This window comes from Pollicipes pollicipes, unplaced genomic scaffold, assembly GCF_011947565.3.
Source record: "Pollicipes pollicipes isolate AB1234 unplaced genomic scaffold, Ppol_2.1 Scaffold_6686;HRSCAF=7923_pilon_pilon_pilon, whole genome shotgun sequence".
NCBI classification, from domain to species: domain Eukaryota; kingdom Metazoa; phylum Arthropoda; class Thecostraca; order Pollicipedomorpha; family Pollicipedidae; genus Pollicipes; species Pollicipes pollicipes.
The window spans coordinates 37,001,823-37,022,713 of NW_023596921.1; the positions used below are offsets into that span (position 1 = coordinate 37,001,823).

Below are 20,891 nucleotides of genomic sequence, written 5' to 3' on the forward strand. Positions count from 1 at the left end.
GCAGGAGCAGAGCAGGAGCAGGAGCAGGAGCAGGAGCAGGAGCGAAGCCACGGGGACGGGGACAGGGGACGGGACGGGGACGGACGGGGGCGGGGACGGGGTCGAAGGCAGGGGGCCGGAGCGCGGGGGCCGAGGTGGTTTGGGTTGTTTTAAAGCTGTGGAAGTGGGATTGTGCAGTAAATATTGCAAACTGTGTAATGTTTTTGTTTGCTGTTTGCTCGATCATGTTACGACGCCAAGTCAGCATGCATTACTAGGCTGACTTTTCATGTAACTGTGTTGGCAAACTCCTTCGGACGGCTTTTCGGTGCCTGTCTTTTGAACTGTATCTGTCTAAAGTACCAACAGCAATATGCTATCAACCTGGAAAACATCACTGACTCCATTTTGCATATTTTTCCCCCCAATCATGATGCTCCGTCTCACATCTACCACGTAGGCATGTACTTTGCCCGTGGGCTTCCCGTGTGTCCCGTGGCGTAGCACATCCGGCCCGTGGCGTCGTCGGCCCCCGCGTCACGACGATCCGGCGTCGCTGCTGCGCCCGTCCGAGCCCGGTCACGGAGCCGTGTGACCCTGACTCGGCGCCGCGCTCCGCGCCGTCCGGCAGGCCTCTCGAGCCGCGAGCTGACGCCGCTGCTGCTGTTCGGCGTGGCCAAGGTGCGGCGCACGTGGTGGAGGCGTCTCTGAGTGGCTGCGGTGGAGGCGGAGGTGCGCGAGGTGCAGGCCTCGATCAGCGGCCGCCAATACAGCAGGGCCGGCCGGCGCGGCCACCAGACCTCGCTCACAGGCACCTGAATGGACGCGTCCAGGTGGCGCTGCAGGAAGCAGCTGCCGCGCGCCTCCCAGTGCAGTACCCGCCGGGCCGGGCGCCGCCGAGCTGCGCAGAAATTGGGACCAGTAAAAACAAACATTTATAACCCGTTTTGGACTGTGTCAGTTGTGTTTTCGGGGAAGCGTTTCAGCTGTAAACAGATGCAGAATGATGGATTACCCACACTTCTGCATTTTGGTGTTCAGCGGACTGCTCCACAGCGTACGTAGCGTATTCAGTTTGACCGAATGGTGTAGTATTGCGAAGTCAGTGGTGCCTTGCGGCATGAGGCTTTCGCAACACCCATTCTGACGCTAAAATATGTGGAATATTGACGCGTGGAAGGTAAAGGGCCACAAAAAGAATGATGCTCATATGAATCAATATGAGACGCCGCAACTTTCCGTGCATAAACTAGGGATATGATTTTTGAGCCTGATTCCGTCGAGTAGGTGGTGGCGGCAACATATGAGGGGCCGTACCTGCGGGACAGGCTGGTAGGGCTGAGGGGCCGCGGAATGCTGTCACCCGGTCAGACTGCTGTATCAGGAGCTGTCGGTTATTTCTGTTGGTATTGAGGATCTGGCCGGCGGTGTTCTACTGAACTTCGGTGGCCTATCTTATGGCAGGCCTCCGACATACGCGCGTTGCATAGTCCGCTCGATGGTGTTTTTTTGTGGCGTGAAAATATTGACTTCCAAAGGTCACTTGCAGATGACCAGCGCGGGATTCGTCTCATAGCTTTTCAGGGTCCGCTATGCAAGCTCGGCACCATCGGCCTTGCTGACGATAGCGATAGTTGCGGACAGAGTGTCACATTCTGCAGCCTCTAACCAGTGAACGCGCTCCCTGTCAGGACGGTTGGTCAGGCCATGACGATGGGCAGTCGCAATGTCTGTACTCAACCGAGGCGCAGAACCGGCGCCTGGCGCGAGCGCATTCAGCTCTGGTGACCATCGGCACCATCACCATCGACATCCCGCAGCACCCGGTGGCGCTGACGGCATGGTGACGCGCAGCAGAGCGCCCAACCTCTCCAGCACACTCAAGGTCAGGCTCACCCTCTCCAGCACGCTCAAGGTACAGGCTCACCTCTCCAGCACGTTCAAGGTCAGGCTTCACATCTCCAGCACGCTCAAGGTCAGGCTCACCTTTCCAGCAACGCTCAAGGTCAGGCCCACCTCTCCAGCACGCTCAATATCAGGGTCACCTCTCCAAACACGCTCAAGGTCAGGCTCACCATCTCCAGCACGCTCAAGGTCAGGCTCACCTTTCCAGCACGCTCAAGGTCAGGCCCACCTCTCCAGCACGCTCAAGGTCAGGCTCACCTCTCCAGCACGCTCAGGGTCAGACCCACCTCCCCAGCACGCTCAAGGTCAGGCCCACCTCTCCAGCACGCTCAATATCAGGGTCACCTCTCCAACACGCTCAAGGTCAGGCCCACCTCTCCAGCATGCTCAAGGTCAGGCTCGCCTCTCCAGCACGCTCAAGGTCAGGTCCACCTCTCCAGCACACTCAAGGTCAGGGCTGCCTCCATAGCGCGCTCAAGGTCAGGATGACCTCCCTGACGCTCTCAAGGTCGGTGGCAGGTGAGAGGTGTACTGCAAAGGAGTCACCGAGTTACGTGGGCACACGGCCGGTACAGCGTTCTTGGCTGGTGTGAGATTCACTAGCGCTTTTATCCTGAAAGCTTCAGTTTATCGTGACGTGGCGTATTTTGTTGCTCAGCTCGGTGTTTGCCTTTTTCTGTTAACAGGCTGTAATGGTAAGGGAAAGTCGTTCTATGCGGTGACTTGACCTTATTAATGTCCCGAGTTCAGACCTCTAATCGACGAAGTTAAGACATGCATTTATTTATCCATTGCAGTGACCACGAGGACGATTAGCTTCAGCTTTCCTAGAAACACGTTTTGCCACCTAGCACTTCGCCATGTTTGTCCTTAGCAGCGGAGTTACGTCCCTCGGTCCCCCTTTACGCCAGCCTACCTACTCCGCCTATCCCGCCGCCCGTGTCGGCGCCGTCTCCACCCTCCGCGTGACCGGCGCCGCCTGCCCGCGCCGTGCAGGAGCTGCGTCACAGCCGGTCGGGCCGCCTGGTGCGGGCCAGCACGTTCACCATCGAGGACCTGGACACGCCGCCGTCGCAGCTGGGCCGGCACCGGGAGCGGGCGGCGCGCGACGCCAGCGAGGAGCCGGCGCCCGCCGAGCGGCTCATCCACCCGCTGGCGGTGCACTTCAGCGTCGTGCTGCAGGTGGGCCGGCGGCCCGGCCAGGTGCCGTCCGGCCGCGCCGGGGGGCGTCAGCGGCCACGGCTCCCTTTTCCAGACATGCTCCCCCAACTACACCCCATGTACTTGAGTGTGTGGTTTCAAGTGCGTGCGTGCGTGCGGGTGTGGTCATGCCTCGTCAGACCCGCCCGTACAGGACCCGCTCTCCGCACTCTGCCTGCGGAGCCGTTACCCATGTTTCGTGTCGTCATCAGCGCACGTGTCAGCGCACGCTCACCGCCCACGGATGGCTCTCCGACGCAGTGGGTGTAGCTGTCCGAGCGTGCAGTGCGGTACTATTGCAAGGTGGCCTCGTCTGTGTCGACAAGGCCCATTTCAGTACAACACATCACATAATTAACGCCTCCTCCTCGCGCACCTAAACACTCCGCGCCGTCACCCAGGCAAGGTGCCTCGGCGCGGCAGACCAGCCCTCTCGTCCCCGCCGCAGAGCCTCTCCCATGACGCACCATCAGTCTCCGTCCACGGATGGCGTGTTGACAGGCCGTTGTGGCTGTGGCTGCGCTGGGCGCGCCCGGCGCCGCGGTGACCGGCCGTCGCCATCCGCCGGCAGAGCCTCTCGATCACGGCGGCGCTGCTGCCGTCGCTGCAGGCCCAGTACAAGATGGACACGGTCACCAGCATGGGCGTCACCGGCCCGCAGGCCAAGTTCACCATCGACCTGGCGCGGCACGACCTCAGCTTCCGCACCAAGGTGGTGGAGGCGCAGAACCTGCCGTCGTCCGCCTCCGTGGCGCTGCCGCAGGTCAGTGGCCGCTCGTCTCCTGGGTGAGGCCTCCTGTGACGGCCGCGGCGGCAGTGCGCGCTGGCGTGTTCGTCGCTGCCGGCTGGAAATCGACCTCGCGGGTCGGGGGACTGTCGCACAGCAGGCTGCTGTTTGATTAGAAGGCGCTGTTGGATCGACCTCGCGGGTCGGGGGGACTGTCGCGCAGCAGGCTGCTGTTTGATTGGAAGGCGCTGTTGGATCGACCTCGCGGGGCGGGAGACTGTCGCGCAGCAGGCTGCTGTTTGATTGGAAGGCGCTGTTGGATCGACGGCAAGGAAGCCGTGCGGTTGTACACTTATCAAAGGTCTCCCGGCGGTGAGGTTATTCCACGCTGCCGTTGCTTGATCAGTAGTACCCTGATGGACGCTGGTGCCTCACTAGAACTCCTTTCCAGACCTGACCCGTGCACACATCAGTGGACTCATGCAGCAGGAGGTGGAGCCGAGCGACCTGTCTTGACCTGTGACCCGGCTGTGACCCCGGCAGGTGCACATATCGGCGGACTGCATGCAGCAGGTGGCAGAGCCGGCGGTGACCTGTCCTTACCTGTTACCCGGCTGTGACCCGGCAGGTGCACACATCAGTGGACTACATGCAGCAGGAGGCAGAGCCGGCGGTGACCTGTCCTGACCTGTGACCCGGCTGTGACCCCGGCAGGTGCACATATCGGCGGACTGCATGCAGCAGGAGGCGGAGCCGGCGGTGATCTGTCCTGACCTGTTACCCGGCTGTGACCCGGCAGGTGCACATATCGGCGGACTGCATGCAGCAGGTGGCAGAGCCGGCGGTAACCTGTCCTTACCTGTTACCCGGCTGTGACCCGGCAGGTGCACACATCAGTGGACTACATGCAGCAGGAGGCAGAGCCGGCGGTGACCTGTCCTGACCTGTGACCCGGCTGTGACCCCGGCAGGTGCACATATCGGCGGACTGCATGCAGCAGGAGGCGGAGCCGGCGGTGACCTGTCCTGACCTGTGACCCGGCTGTGACCCCGGCAGGTGCACATATCGGCGGACTGTATGCAGCAGGTGGCGGAGCCGGCGGTGACCTGTCCTGACCTGTGACCCGGCTGTGACCCGGCAGGTGCACATATCGGCGGACTACATGCAGCAGGAGGCGGAGCCGGCGCCGGTGCCGGACGGCGTGGAGGTCTGTCCGGGCAGCTACTTCAGCACGGAGGCCGAGATCGGCGCCCTGGAGCACACGCTCTCCACCGACCTGCTCAACCACCTGGTCTTCGTCCAGAAGGTCTTCATGATGGTAAGTGCGGATGGGGCGAGCCAACGGGGGAGGAGAAGCCAGCTGTCGTACTGCGGGCTTGTACGGGTACGGGGGGCATGTGTGGAAGGGCAGATAAAGGCTGTCAGGCTTTGGATATGAACAAGGTGTTGTGAAGATGCTAGTCTTCTGAGTTGACCTTGCATGCAAATTCAAGTTGATTTAAACCAGTGTGTCAGAATTAATGCGTCCAGCATTCACGGTGTTTTGCGTCGTGCCCATTCGGAACAAACCACGCAAGGCACTGGCAATTTCGTCGTGCGCAGTACTGGAACAGCTTCCCACAAAGACGCCCTCCACGCTGCATTAATTACGTCTTTGTTTTGCTGACAAGCATGACATAATACAAAGTGCGCAATTGCGGCGATCTTTTAATTATGAGCGCATAAGAGATCCCGTTCGATTGAGAAATACGTGACCAACCCTCTAAATGCCAAGCATGCACCGTGGCTTCACCCGCCACGAAAAGTGTCAGCAAGTGGCGGTGCCTTGCGGCAGCGCTGTACCTGAGTACCAGGTGAGACGTCCGGTGGCCGGGCTAGGGACACGCTTGCTTGTGGCCTGGCTAGAGACTTGGCCCGTCAGCCGCCGGGCAAGGTATCTGGATCCCAGCGGCCCCCCTGCGTCTGTGCGCCCCACCCAGCCGCCCGTCTGCATCGCCACCAGGAGGTGAACGACGTGGTGCAGAAGATGGCCGGCCTGGACAAGTTCAAGTCGTCGCTGCTGGGCGAGGAGGAGGCGGCAGAGCGGCCGGCGGCGCCCTCCAAGCGGCCGGTGCTGTACAGCCTGCGGCTCACCTTCCGCGGCATACAGATCACGGCCACCACGCCCACCAACTACGCCGTCCGCCTGGAGACGGGGCTGACGGAGCTGCAGCTCAGCAACAGGTCAGACCGCAGGCGGCACTGACTGCGGCTCAGGGGGTCAGACTGCAGGCAGGTCAGACTGTGGCTCAGGGGTCAGACCGCAGGCAGGTCAGACTGTGGCTCAGGGGTCAGACCGCAGGCAGGTCAGACTGCGGCTCAGGGGTCAGACCGCAGGCAGGTCAGACTGCGGCTCAGGGGTCAGACCGCAGGCAGGTCAGACTGCGGCTCAGGGGTCAGACTGCAGGCAGGTCAGACTGCGGCTCAGGGGTCAGACTGCAGGCCGGGGCTCACAGAGCGGCGGCCCGCGACGCCGTGTCGTGCGTGCGGCCGATGGCCACTGAGGAGCGTGCGTGTCGCCCGAGCTCACGGTTTGGCGTGTTGACCAGGTACCAGCGGGTGGGCGCCGACCAGTGCCGGACGGTGCCGCTCTCCCGGCTGTACGGGCGCGCCGAGCTGCGCGTCAACGTCAGCCTGGGCCAGGTCATCCGAAACGTCGTGTTCGAGGAGGCCGACGCCGAGTTCCACCAGTACGCCTACTTCAAGACGAAAATAGGTAACGGTCCGCGTAGGTGCCATGTGGGCGGTGCGACAGCCGCCACAGCTGTGCTCCTCTTGCGGTTTTGCAGGCATTTGTAACGTCATGTGTATCCGCTTCCGAGGTGCGGAGGTCACACTCAGGCGGTTGTGCCGTGATCGCTGGAGGAACTGTGTTCAATGTCTTCGATTAATCAGTCGCGTCAACACAGATCGTCTGTTGTTGAGATCGGTCAGGCGCTGCCGGTCGTCGTCTTCACGCGCGGACGGCAGCGGTTAACGCACGCTCGCCTCCAACTCGGCAGGCAGCACCCGCCCTGCTCAGGGCTAGACCTTAAGCCGCACCCGCTCTGCTCGCAGCTAGACCTTAAGCCTCACCCGCCCTGTTCGGGGCTAGACCTTAAGCCGCACCCGCTCTGCTCAGAGCCGGACCTTTAAACGCGCCCCCTCTGCCTGGAGCTAGACCTGTAACGGCCATGACGAGAACCGTACCTTGCCGGATTGGCCAGAGGTGTATGACATCCTGCGCAGCAGCTGGTATCCAATGACTGGTGCCTAGTTGTCGACAAGCGTCAATGAGGAACCTGCGGATGGTGACCGTAGCTCGGGCCCTCCGCCAGGCCTGAGCAACACGTTCCACGACGGCGGCCCGGTGGCGGCGTCCGAGCCGGACAAGGAGGTGGTGCGCATCGCTCTGCGCCGCCCGCTCGTGTACGTGCAGCCCATGGCCGTCGACAAGGCCATCCTCGTCTGGCTCAACTACCGCAACGCGTACGACTACTGGAGCGAGCAGCGGCGCACGCTCAACAAGGAGGTGCTGACGGCCACCCAGCAGGTGAGCGGCTGACGGCGACCGCGGATGGCCGAGTGGTCACGGCGTGGGGCTCTGAGCCGGGTGGTCCCAGTTCAGTTCCCGTCGCGGGAGTTCTTACTCGCTTCGGCTGCCCCCGGGTGTGGCGACGCTCATAATGGGCATATTAGCGCGTTTGTAAAAAGAAGGCTTTAATGACATAATCGGTGTCAGGCTGGGTGGCGACGCCTTGCGGCCCAGACAGGGGACAGGCCAGCGATGGAGCAGCTCGCCGGTGGCTCCGATGGCCGTCACATCTGCACCCCGTCACCTCCTGCGCCGCCGGCTGACGCCGCTTCCCCCGGCAGGTGCTCGACAAGGTGCCGCACATCAGCCACATCAACGTGACCACGCTGCGCTCGACGCTGTTCCTTCAGGTCACCGTGGACGACCTGGGCATCTGCCTGCCCATCAACACGCACTCGCCGGTCAGTCCGGCGCCGGCGCTGCACTGTCACGCGCCGCGTCTCAGGTGCCGCCGTGGCGCGGTTCGCGGTGTCGATCCGGTCCGCTCCAATCGTTCGTTCTCAGCTGGTCGGCCTTCTCCGGTTCTAGGAGAAGTGCGCATCCCGTGACAGAAGTGGATCTGTGATAGATTGGAACGGAGCGTCTGTATTAAAGATCACGTATATTTTCTGGAATGATTTCCTCGAACCCGGCACTGGTAAGACCAGGCGCGCCCTCGTCTGTTGCGGGCTCGCTCCAGCGCCGGGCCGAGACCAGCGCTCCCTCGCGCGCCGTGGCGTTTCGTCGCCGTCGGGCTGCTGTCCCGAGGTTGGGCTGGGTGGCTGGCGCCGGGCCGTGTGGCCGGACGCACCGCAGCGGGTGACGTGACGGCTCCGGCCCTTCCCCCCAGACGGGCCCCGGCCAGATGGTGACGGACGCCGACTCGCGCGACGCGCTCGTCATCACGCTGGAGGAGACGGCCGTGTCGGCCATGACGTGCGACTCGCTCATCTGCAGCGGACGCTTCACCGGCTTCTGTCTGCGGTTCGCGCAGGACTTCGAAACCAGCCTGGACGACTGGAAGCCCGGTACGTGGTGGGCGAGGGCGGCGCGCGCCGTGGTGTTGTCTCCGGTGACGATGACGGCCAGCCGTGACGTCTGTCTGGCGGTGTCTCCGGTGACGATGACGGCCGGCCGTGATGTCTGTCTGGTGGTGTCTCCGGTGACGATGACGGCCAGCCGTGACGTCTGTCTGATGGTGTCTCCGGTGACGATGACGGCCAGCCGTGATGTCTGTCTGGCGGTGTCTCCGGTGACGGTGGCGGCCAGCCGTGATGTCTGTCTGGTGGTGTCTCCGGTGACGGTGGCAGCCAGCCGTGATGTCTGTCTGGTGGTGTCTCCGGTGACGATGACGGCCAGCCGTGATGTCTGTCTGGCGGTGTCTCCGGTGACGATGACGGCCAGCCGTGATGTCTGTCTGGCGGTGTCTCCGGTGACGATGGCAGCCAGCAGTGATGTGTCGGGATACCGTGATCGCTGGTGTTGCCAATGTTACTGCCTATTTGCCGTAACCGGTGATTCCTGGCGTCTCCCCACGTTGACAGCGGCGTATCATGTCTGTTGGGGTTGTTTTCTTCTCGTAACCATGCTGTTTGTTTCGTGGCCGCCGATGCTCGAGGTCGTATGTCTTTCTGTGGTGATCGTGACGCTTGGTGACTGTCCTTGCGTGCCAGTGTCTGACGGCGGGCCAGTGAATCACTTTGTGCGCCTGGTTTACAGAGGGTCTGTATCAGCCGCCGCAGTCCGGTACGTATCGACTCCCATACTCGGCCACAGTGTGTGCATTGTTACATGTTGCTGCCGCACCGCCTCTATTTGTAGTGCCAAATTTTGAGCTGACCCTTTTCTCCCTCTCTGTTTGTCCTTGGCACTGCTCGTCCCCTGTGACCACCTCCCACACTTTGCCGCATCTGGCACCGTTCGCTCCGCCACACTCCCCCTCTAGTTGTAGTTGTCCTGGTATAGTTTCCGTCCCCTCTGTCGTTTCTTATCTCCGTTCCGTTTCCAATCCACCCCACCCCGTGACGTTCCTTATCTCACATTTCCTTGTCTCACCTACTCCCATATGCCGCCTGTTTTTGGTGTTTGACATGTCGCTTCTTTATGTTTGGTTGCGTGCACCGTGCCTGTGCGGCTCGCGCGTTAGTTTTGGGCGCGGGAGCCATCGACTGGCGGCTGTTGCCGCAGCCGCCACTCGCGGGGTAACCGTTGTCTGTCACGGATTGGCGCAATCTGGTATCTTTTGTATGATTTCATAGGGTAAGGACTGTCTGTCTCAGGGGTTCAGTTTCCTTTTCAGTTGGGGAGGGGCCTCAGCTCTCCCTCTACTTGGGTGCCAGCTCCCCCAGCTTTGGGTGGGGAGACATCTGTATGTTAGCATATTTTGGGGATAGATTCGAGAATTGTTCACCGTTCAGCCCCCTCCCCCGAGCTCATTTCGTGAAACTACGCCCCTGTTCTGCCGAGCTGCGAGTCAGTTTTGCTGATTAATCCTGGTGAACGCATGGGCTAGTAACTAGCTGCAATTTGTGAATAGTAAGCTATTTTTGGCTTGAATTTATCTTTCGTTGTTATATTTGTTTAACATGCCCAACCCCAAATGTTTGGCTATACTGACTTCGGAGGTTAATGATGATTGACATTTTCTGTTGTTGCGTTGCGATGATTTTATCTTATAGGCTGTCAGATGGCATATTATGTGTCATTGTATATTTGTGCTGTAGAACATATTGTGTACACGATGCAAGTGCTTGGGTACGGTTTTGTTGGGTGGTATCATTGCGTGCTTGATGGATGCAGTTTGGAGAGAAGCATTTGGAAGAATGTGGACACTTGTGGTGAAAGCTTCTGAGAGCTCGTGCCACATGGAGTGCTGTCCCTTGGGTCTACCTCTGTCCAGTGACCGCCCTGTCCATCCCGCGTGACCCGCCTTTCCCATGCCGTGACTTACACCTAGCCGCGAAGCGTGCTGATATTTTGTAGACATAACGGCACCATCCCGACCGGTCGTCCGGCTCAGCTGCTCTCGATGCGTGACCCACTGCCGCTACCCATTACGCCCCCGTCGCAAACGCGATCCGGGGATGCAGGCCGCAGAGGGCGTGCCCGAGCACCAGGCGGATCGGGCGCCGAGCCCTGCCAGCAGCGGCGGCGGCAGCAGCGGCGGGCGTATGAGCGGCACTCAGCGCCATGGCCAAGCAAGTTGCGTGCCGACACCAGGCGACGGCGCCGAGCCCCCGCAGCAGCGGCGGCAGCAGCAGCGGCGGACGATAGAGCGGCGCTCAGCGCCATGGCCAGCGTGGCGTGCCGAGCACCAGGCGACGGCGCCGAGCCCTGCAGCAGCGGCGGCGGCAGCAGCGGCGGACGATAGAGCGGCGCTCAGCGCCATGGCCGCAGTGGCGTGCCGAGCACCAGGCGACGGCGCCGAGCCCTGCAGCAGCGGCGGCGGCAGCAGCGGCGGACGATAGAGCGGCGCTCAGCGCCATGGCCGCAGTGGCGTGCCGAGCACCAGGCGACGGCGCCGAGCCCCGCAGCAGCGGCGGCAGCAGCCGCGCGGACGCTAGAGCGGCGCTCAGCGCCATGGCCGCAGTGGCGTGCCCAGCACCAGGCGACGGCGCCGAGCCCTGCAGCAGCGGCGGCAGCAGCCGCGCGGACGATAGAGCGGCGCTCAGCGCCGTGGCCGCAGTGCTTGGAGGCCATCCTGTGCCCACCCAGCCGGGAGCGCAGTGGTCCGCAGTGTTTGGCGGCCGTTCTGTGCCCATCTGGTGGAGAGCGCTGTCTGCCGGGCCGTGTCCAGCTGACCCCTCTCCGCCTCGCCCCAGACACGACAGACCCGGCCATCATGAACCTGTGCGTCGTCTCGGAGGGCACGTACGAGGTGTGCAGTCGCACAGTCGGCATCAACCTGGCCGCAGGTCAGTGCAGGGTGACCTGGCAGGTCACGCTCGAGGTCAGGCCCGTGGTGGGCACCAGAAGAAATCATGAAACGTGGTGTGAGGCGAGGTGTAGATACCGGACGTGAACTCAGGTGCTGCAGACCAGAAATTCTACTGGTGGGCTGTGTCCATCCCATCTGCAGGAAGCATTTTTATGACGACAGAAGCAGAGACATTCTTTGCACCATTAAACTGGATGGTGCTGCCTACACCAAATTTGTTCTCTGTGTGTTGCTAAAAGCTTTCGTGCCATTCACTCCATTCTAAAAATAAAGCATTTTATTTTATCTCGCGGTTGTATGGATGTTGTTAACTGGCTCACCCTGTGCCAGCTGTAGTCAGATCGTCTCTTTCAAAGGCAAATCTTAAAGGCAACCCTCATCTCCCGTTGCCGTGAACACCGAACCGGACGGCCCCGGACCATCACGTCACAGACGCCGGGCGCCTCTAATACCGCGCCCCGTTCCGCGCCGTGCCTCCAGAGAACGCCAAGTGGGTGCTGAACGTCTCGTGGCAGATGGAGGGCGTCGACATCAACGTCGACATCAACATCGGGCGGCACCTGTCGGCGCTGGCCAACACGCTCACCACCTTCACCGACGTCGACGACGAGGAGGAGGAGGGCCGCCTCGACATATCGGAGGTGGACGGGCCCGTCAGCTGCCAGGTGTGCGCCCCGGCCCGCGCCCTGCCCGCCGCGCGCCGTCCGTGTGTGGGGGTGCCGCGTCACCGCACGGCTGCGGCGTCGGCACACCCATGCCCGCGTCGTCGTGGTTCGCGTCACTGCGATTCGGTCTCGGCGTCTGCAGTGTTCTTGCTCGCTAATCACCTGGGCTGTGGGGGACGTGATCACCGGATTTCAAGACAGTTTGTAGGCTTGTGGATGACAGGCCAGCCTATGTAAGAAAGTACAGTTGGTCTGCGGTTATCGGTATTGGGGCGCTGACGAGAGTTGCTTCCAGCGGTGCCTGTCATCTTGTGAGTCAGGTTTGCTGTGGGCTGTGCCAAACAGCGGCGGTGACCTTGGCGTTCTTGGCGGTGACCTTGGCGGTGACCGTGGTCGCCAAGGCGTTCACAAGCATTGGCGGCAAGTATTCAAGAGCGCGGGGCGCCAGGACACGAGCCCGGCGTCCTTTGAAACGAGTGCAAATGCGAGATTTCAGTTGTGGTCCGTGTGGAATGTATGGTGGTGTAGGCTGCACTCGGGTCACGTCTGTCCACCAGTCCAGGTTAAATGTGGCCAGCTGACCTTCCCGCGCGCCCCTGGCCAACCAGTGCACACAACCAGCGGCTGTGCCCATCGCTGGCGAGTTTCCTGCCGGCTCTTTTCCGTTAGGTTCCGCAGACGACGCGTTAGCGTTATGTCGCACCGGGTTGGGGTTGGTACTGATGCATGTTCAGGTGCTTATGACATCCTACAGAGACGTTGGTCGGGGGCCCCGTCCGGCAATGTTCCCCCGGCGACATCGGGCCTTTGTACTACGCTGTCCAGCGCTCTGCCGGAATGACCGGCTTTTGATTCACATCCCCTTGACGTCCGGTCGCGGCCAGTCGCCACCTCTCTTCCCATGTACCGCCGTGTGTCTACGGCTGACCGCACGCTCCACACAGCGGTGCGTCTGTCTGCTGACCCGTGACCTGACCTGTGACCTGCAGCAGCCCTTGCTGACCCGTCGCCGCACCGTGTCGTCCACGGAGCACCTGCACTCGGACCTGCTGCTGGACATCAGCGACCCGCGCAAGCGCGCCAAGCTGCTGGAGAACAGGATGAACGAACAGGCCAAGGTGGGCGGCCAGCGCCTGGAGCGGGTCACTGGCGTGGCAGGGACCTGCCGTTGCCGACTGCTCGTCATTCGGGAGCGCGCTCTGCACTGTGGCTGGCTTATTTGTACGCCAGCATGTTGTGGTGGCTGGGAGGCCATGCCGCCATCGTACGTCAATGATGTCATGACTTGTGTTGCGTTTGGGGTTTCTGCACACTTGTGCTGTAAAATGCTGGTCATTTGTTGGTCAGTCACGGCTGCCGGCCACCACAGCTGAAATGTGCGCTATCAGAGCGCAGCTTTGGCCCTTCCATTGCTTAGCATGCATGCGTCACTCGGTTCGCTAAGCATGCGACCTGGCCTGGCGTCTGTTTATGAGGCGGTGGCCGTGCCGACAGGTGGTGCATAACCTGATGCTGCACGGCGCCTCCAGCAAGATCCTGGAGGAGGAGACACGCAAGCTGGAGGCCTTCGAGTCGGTGGTGTTTAAGGCGAGTCACTGTCGGTCGGTGTAAAGCTGTTTGAGACGACCGGCTGACTTTATTCGACGATGGATTTGGATGCATCATAACCTCCCGCAAACAGCAAACCCAACGTCACTCGACAAAAAAAGCATCAAAACGTCGAACATGACTTCGTTTGAGGAGGTTGTTGTAAATGTCCTGTCCAGCTTCAGTATCATCATACGGATTGCGTTCCTCGCTTCCGTTGCTGATAGCAGCCCTTCATGCATGCCTAGCGGCTGTCTGACCACATAGTTGTCCGCCTCATGTTGCTGCCGACACGACGGCGCTGCTGACCGGGCTCTGGCGCTGCCGCAGGACTTCCGGCGGGACATGATGAAGCGGCTGCGGCGCCAGAGCATCCGGGCCGGCACGATGGCAAGCAAGGGCTCGGCACCGCCGCCCGGCCGCAGCCGGTCCGTGCACGGCCGCCGTGTCACGCGCTCACTGAACACGCCCGCCGACCTGCGAGACGGTATCACCGCCGACCAGACCAGCAGGTCAGGCGACACGCGCCGCCGGTCGCGGCCGGGCGCTCCTCCCGCGGCCAATCACGGCCGGCGTGGAGTTCACCCGCGGCCAATCATGGCCGAGGCGTTCTGTCCGCGTCCAATCAGATCAGACGGGCCGACTGACAGCCAGTCGCGGCATTGGCTGGCCGGTTGGTAGCCAATCGCGTGAGTTCGTATCCGATTGGTGGCCAGCCAGGATGTCCAACCAACCACGATCTGTCGATGTCGGCCAAGCTAGCTGGTAACCCTTGCTGACTGCTGTCATAGGCTGGCATCTGGCGCGGTCGTCACTCTGGTGTGCGGTGGCCGTCTCACTGTCTCTCTGGTGTGCGTGGCCGTCTCGCATTTGCGCTACAAGTGCAACGCCGGCCTAACGTGTGACTGGCTTGTGGTTTGCTGCTGCGGCGTCCGTGTGGCTTGTGGTGCTAATCAGCCGCTGAAGCTGTCCCGTCACGCTGGCCGATCGTCTGCACTAAGAAGCGCACCCGACCTGGTTTGACTAACGAGCTTGCCGCCGGTGTGTCGGCGCTTCTGTTTTGTTTGGAGCGGCTCGGCGGCCGGCCGGCGTCAGAGGCGGCCGTCGCTCAGTCTCTGCCGGCCCCGCGGACCGGCGCGCTGGACCCTCAAACCGGGGTGCACATGACCATGTTGTCTCATGCTCGAAAGCCCGGATGATCAAGCATCAACGCATCCTGCAACTAGCGGAAATACTTCTCAATAACCTGAATATCCAGGCCATTGAGGTATCCAAGTAGCGGTGGTCGGTGTGCCGGTCCGAGGGGCGCACGGCGGGCCGCCTGTGACGCCCAGCCGGTCGGCTGAGCTCACCTGGCCTGGCTCCGGCCGGCTGACCGGTGCCGCCCTGCTCTCCTAGCGAGGAGAGCGTGCTGCTGGAGAGGGACGAGCCGGTGCCGCCGCGCGTGACCTTCAGCGACACCCAGGTCCTGCTGAGGTCAGACACTGGGTGGCGGCACGGCAGCGGAGGGAGGGGATGGCGAGTAGTACTGCTGTCGGGCAGGGCCGGGGCGGGGATCGGAGCCAATCAAAGTTGGATACTTGCATATATGCGTACGTACATGCAATCATACATAAACGCACACACGCATGCGTGTATACATACATGCATACGTACATGCGTGCGTGTATACACACATGCATGTATGCATGATATATATATATATATATATATATATATATATATATATATATATATATATATATATATATGGTGTGTGTATATGCATACATGCATAATACATTCATAGATACTTAAATACATACATACATACACGCTTACACAATATATACATACCTACCTTCTGTCGTGCGCAAAAACAGTGTATTTTGACGGGAATCTCGCACCCAGCGCCGTCATGCTCTGTGAATATTCAATACCTGACTTGAAAGTTTAACACTCGGGTTTGATAGCATACGTGATGCCTCGATCCCTTGAGGTGGACAGTTCTGCGCCGCGCGGAGTCCTTATTCACACCGCTACTGACGCGCCACTTCGGACGTTACGTTTTGGCAAATGACGCCTTTTCAGTACTGACAATTCCGGTCCATAGCACACCCGAAAACGGATGAGTTCGTCTTGAGCTTTGAAATCGTGATCACGAAAAATGGGTACATCGCACCTTAGAAATGGGTACACCTTACCTTAGAAATGGTTACACCTTAACCACAGAGGGCCGTGTGTAACTAGAGTTCAGTCTTGTAAGTCCCAATGAGAATTTCCACATCCGTCAAAAGTACATTTATGTGCATGCAGATCGGGAGCGCCACCACGCCTCTCTTGTTGAACTGGCATTGGTTGCTGTGAACAATATGGGCTGCTTGTGTGCGTCTCATGCCAGAAAGTGGGGACTCTGACTGATCGGTTTGGGGTATCCCATGCCGACAGACCCTACGTGTGTGGCCAAATTGATGTCCTCTCGTCGGGGACGGCTCAGCTGATGCATGCGGCGGTGTTGCGTTGCACAGTTGGCACTTGGAACATTGTGGTGTTCAAGGGTTAACACCACACGCTAACCATATGGTGGTCTTGGGGCGCTTCTGCGAATTTAACGTCTGCTGTGGCCGGCTTTTCACGCATCTAGTCACGCATCATGCAATAAGGCAGTCTTGGCTGCCAGTGCAGCGCTTCAGGACAAGGTCTCTGTTTTGTTTGTGACGCATCCGACAACACCTGGCCTCTGGCAAATCGCTTCACGTGTGAAGACGACGATGCGCTTCAAGCGTGCCCGGTGGGCGGCGGTGTGAGCGCGTGGCCGGTAGGCGGCTCAGCCGGCGGCAGCCACTGACGGGGCGTGGCCGGGCCGGCAGCCGACACGCATCCATCGACGAGTCGGACGAGCCGGACCAGCCGGGACCGTGGAGCCGCCGGCCACCGCCGCCGCCGCCGCCTCGCGCCGCGGCCAGCCCCAGCAGCCCAGCCGCCAGCAGCGGCTCGCCCTCGCCCGTGGTCGAGGTCGAGGTCAACAGCGTGCCGATCAGTCCCAGGTGAGCGGCTGGTGGTCAGCGGCCCGGTCAGGGTGGCTGGTGGTGGGACGTGACAGAGGCTGACATGCGCCGCCGGCTCTGCGGCTGCCTTCAGTGCAGGCCGCTGGAGACGCGCCCGTGTCGTGTGTGTTTGTGCGGAGCGTGAGTCGTCTCACGTGTGACCCCTGACCAGCCCCTCCCCCTCCCCCCAGTGAGGTAGACGACGTGGAGCTGCGTCGGCCGGAGTCGGCCGCCTCCGTCTCCGCCTCGCCCACGACGCCCAAACAGCAGCCGGTGGAGCCCAACATCCACTTCGAACTGGACGTCAAGGTGTTCGTGAGCTCGGGCCGCTGCGCGCTGCACACGCGCGACCCCGCCCACCTGCGAGCCGACTCGGACGACGTCGGCCGCGACTCGAAGAGGTGACGACGCCGGCCGGACGGGCCGCCGGGCACGGCACGCGCCGAGGGCACCGGGGATAGGGGACGGCCGCTGGGTTGGCTTGCGGGCGTCTAACTTCAGCGCTCGTGGGTTTCGTGCCGAAGAGCGCATGTGGGGAAATGCGATTTGTGTCGCTGGCTTTTCAGAGCTGTGTGCTTATTCGCACGCCAAAGGTGAGGCGATGGGGGGGGGGGGGTCTGTGTCTGTCCTATGTCGAGCCCGATCCCTTGCATGCGAGAGCGTGCGTGGTGGACCACGGCACGTGCCAGTAATGCGTTGGGGCTGGTAGCTGTTATGCGTGAAGTGCAGTCCTGGCTAACTCTATTTGGGCTAAGCTGTGGATTCTACTAGATCAGTCCACGGGCGTTGGGATGTGGCACGTGCCTGTCAAGTACCGCGGCGAGAGATTTACACATCACAAAGCATTGAAGTCGCTCCGCAAAAACACTTGCGACGGCATGTGGTCCGTGTCAGGGAGGGACGCAATATTGGTCTGCTCGCCGCAGTGTATGCCACGTGTGTGGGACCGCGTGCCGGGTTCCAGTGTGGCCGCACCTGACAGAGTGTGTCCGCGCCAGCAGGCGGGGTCGGCAGCACTCGGGGCCATGTACTGGGCCCATTGTGGCCGCATCTGACAGAGCGTGTCCGCGCCAGCAGGCGGGGTCGGCAGCACTCGGGGCCATGTGCCGGTCCCCAGTGTGGCCGCACCTGACAGAGCGTGTCCGCGCCAGCAGGCGGGGTCGGCAACACTCTGGCTTCTCGGACGAGAGTACGCCGTCGTCGTCGCGTCGTCGCGGCGGCATGCTCCACAGCAGCTCCATGACCAGACTGAAGAAGGTGGCGCCCTCGCTGTCGGCCTCCATCGCCGACCTCACCATCTTCCACATACCCGGTCTGGACGTCAAGGTAGGCCCGGCTCGCCGGTGGCTCCGCGGTGTGGCTGGCCAGGTGGGCGGGTGTCCGTGTTTGTGGTTCGAAGGCAGACGTCCGCATGGATGAAAATCCCGACTAATTCTGTCCGATTCAGAGTGTGACTTATTGTGCTTGGGGAGCTCTGCTCGTAACGAAGGATGTCGGCCACGTTTTGGGTGCTGCTGCGTTGCTGTTGCACATTTCACGACCATGCACCAGGACGCATATTGGATAAGCACTTATTGTCATCTGGACAATGCGTCGATGGGTTCACTTCTTCAGGACAGCTGCGAACCACCTGTTCTCCGGCTGGATGTTTCGCAAGGAGCGTGGATCCCTCGCGGTCACGCCATGAACAAACTTGCGAACCACGACTCAGCAGTAACCCTTGGACCGTGTTCCCGCAGCTACACTACGACTCGAAGATGGTGAGCGAGCCGACGCCGCTGCTGCGCCAGCCGCCGTTCAGTCCGCTCTCGCCCCAGCCCCCAGCGGGCGGCGCCGGCGGCCCGGCGGCCGGCCGTCGGCAGCCGCTCTCCAAGCGCGCCAGCCTGTTCGTCTGGGTGACGCTGCAGAGCATCCCGACCGAGACGGTTGTGTCGCCGCACATCCTCGACTTCCTGGACCAGCTGTTCGAGCTGCTGCCGATGACGCGTGGTCTCAGCGTGCTGCCGCCCTCGCCCGAGGGTAGGTCCCGTATTGTATCGTTCAGCCCGAGGGAAGGTCCCGTATTGTATCCTCCAGCCCGAGGGAAGGTCCCGTATTGTATCCTCCAGCCCGAGGGCAGGTCCCGTATTGTATCCTTCAGCCCGAGGGAAGGTCCCGTATTGTATCCTCCAGCCCGAGGGTAGGTCCGTATTGTATCCTCCAGCCCGAGGGTAGGTCCGTATTGTATCCTCCAGCCCGAGGGGTAGGTCCCGTATTGTATCCTTCAGCCCGAGGGGAAGGTCCCGTATTGTATCCTCCAGCCCGAGGGTAGGTCCGTATTGTATCCTCCAGCCCGAGGGTAGGTCCCGTATTGTATCCTCCAGCCCGAGGGAAGGTCCCGTATTGTATCCTCCAGCCTGAAGGAAGGTCGCGTATTGTATCCTCCAGCCCGAGGGAAGGTCCGTATTGTATCCTCCAGCCCGAGGGCAGGCCCCGTATTGTATCCTCCAGCCCGAGGGAAGGTCCGTATTGTATCCTCCAGCCCGAGGGAAGGTCCCGTATTGTATCCTCCAGCCTGAGGGAAGGTCGCGTATTGTATCCTCCAGCCCGAGGGAAGGTCCGTATTGTATCCTCCAGCCCGAGGGCAGGCCCCGTATTGTATCCTCCAGCCCGAGGGAAGGTCCCGTATTGTATCCTCCAGCCCGAGGGTAGGTCCCGTATTGTATCCTCCAGCCTGAGGGAAGGTCCCGTATTGTATCCTCCAGCCCGAGGGAAGGTCCGTATTGTATCCTTCAGCCCGAGGGAAGGTCCCGTATTGTATCCTCCAGCCCGAGGGAAGGCCCCGTATTGTATCCTCCAGCCCGAGGGAAGGTCCCGTATTGTATCCTCCAGCCCGAGGGAAGGTCCCGTATTGTATCCTCCAGCCCGAGGGAAGGTCCCGTATTGTATCCTCCAGCCCGAGGGAAGGCCCCGTATTGTATCCTCCAGCCCGAGGGTAGGTCCCGTGTGGTGCCCCTTGCTCGAGGGTAGGTCCCGTATTGTATCCCCCCCCCCCCCCCCAGCTCGAAGGTAGGTCCCGTATGCTGCCTCTCGCCCGAGGGTAGGCCCCGCGTGTCCCTTGTACCTTGCCCGAGGGTAGCTTTGGTGTACTATCGCCCACCAGACGGTGGGTCACACCATGACGCATCTCCCTTGAGGTTGGGATGAGATAGGATGCTCGCAAAAAACTCGGGAGATCAGTACTTTAACACCTAGCAGTGATAGCCGTGCGTGCGCTGTAGAGTTGGGCTCCTTTGTTGGCCTGCTGATCCTTTCTTCCTTTCGGTTGAAGCGCAATATGGATGCTTTGCGCTGTGCATTCAGTGCTCTCTCCTTCCTGTCAGTGTACGGTTAGGGCATGTCTGCCACACTGCGAGCGCCGACACCACGGATAGGCCATGTCTTGCCACACTGCGAGCGACGACACCACGGATAGGCCATGCCTTGCCACACTGTGAGTACCGACACCACGGATAGGCCATGCCTTGCCACACTGTGAGTACCGACACCACGGATAGATCATGCCTCGCCACACTGTGAGTACCGACACCACGGATAGGCCATGCCTTGCCACACTGTGAGTACCAACACCACGGATAGGCCATGCCTTGCCACACTGTGAGTACCGGCACCACGGCGTGCCCGTACCGGCTGTGTCCTGTTGCGTCTGGTCAGCGCCGTACGGTAGCTCGTGACCGGACCGTTGACCTCCGTCGCCTCCCTCGGGCAGCGCTGGACGCCGACCCGCTGGCCGCCCAGCCGGGCAGCTACGCCGGCTCCTTCCCGGTCGACGTCATCGTCTTCTTCCACATGCAGCCGTCGACGTTTCGCTTCTCGTGCCTGCCCGTGTCCAAGGTGGAGTGTCTGCTACGACTGCCGAGCCTGGATCTGGTGTTCTCCTCCAAACGCTCCGATCTGGAGCTCACGTGAGTCGGCGCGAGCGGCCGTGACGCGCCAGATGCTCCTAGTTTGAGACGGTCGCTGTTGTTGGCTTTCGGTGTGCGCCTGTTCGCTGATGTAGGGATGAGTCAAAACGAAGTAGAGTGGATGATGGGGGAGGTAACCTATCTGCTTTGAGGTGCTGTGGGTGCTGTTAATTGGGTCGACCTTGGCAGAAACGCTACGCGACCGGTGGCACGTTGTAGTGTCTGGTTCTTCATGTCGATGTGTAAGATGGTAGGAAGGTGTCTTTCTCTGAATGTGTGAGGCGGGTGACCACCGTCTGGTCGGTGGGTGACCGCTGTCTGGCCGATGG

General features: G+C 61.2%; 1 protein-coding gene across 1 annotated transcript; it reads left to right on the top strand.

Annotated features, from left to right (window-relative positions):
• Positions 1–2,983: 2,983 nt before the first annotated feature.
• LOC119108264 (transmembrane protein KIAA1109 homolog) lies at positions 2,984–20,566 on the top strand. Its single transcript, XM_037231844.1, has 21 exons — positions 2,984–3,066; positions 3,656–3,847; positions 4,953–5,129; positions 5,814–6,034; positions 6,400–6,566; positions 7,168–7,382; positions 7,706–7,825; positions 8,254–8,431; positions 9,123–9,149; positions 11,225–11,317; positions 11,821–12,005; positions 12,995–13,123; positions 13,500–13,592; positions 13,923–14,104; positions 14,991–15,068; positions 16,442–16,618; positions 16,810–17,019; positions 17,773–17,944; positions 18,358–18,441; positions 18,481–18,637; positions 20,367–20,566. The coding sequence occupies exons 2-21, from the start codon at positions 3,707–3,709 to the stop codon at positions 20,564–20,566; spliced, it is 3,006 nt and encodes a 1,001-aa protein (XP_037087739.1). The 5' UTR covers positions 2,984–3,066; positions 3,656–3,706.
• The last annotated feature ends 325 nt before the right edge of the window (positions 20,567–20,891 follow it).

Excerpts from the sequence above, each read along its gene's own strand:
- LOC119108264 (XM_037231844.1), top strand. The coding sequence starts at position 3,707 with ATGGACACGGTCACCAGCATGGGCGTCACCGGCCCGCAGGCCAAGTTC. Across the intron at positions 7,383-7,705 it reads TGCTGACGGCCACCCAGCAG|GTGCTCGACAAGGTGCCGCA; the intron begins GTGAGCGGCTGA and ends TTCCCCCGGCAG. Across the intron at positions 14,105-14,990 it reads ACCGCCGACCAGACCAGCAG|CGAGGAGAGCGTGCTGCTGG; the intron begins GTCAGGCGACAC and ends CTGCTCTCCTAG.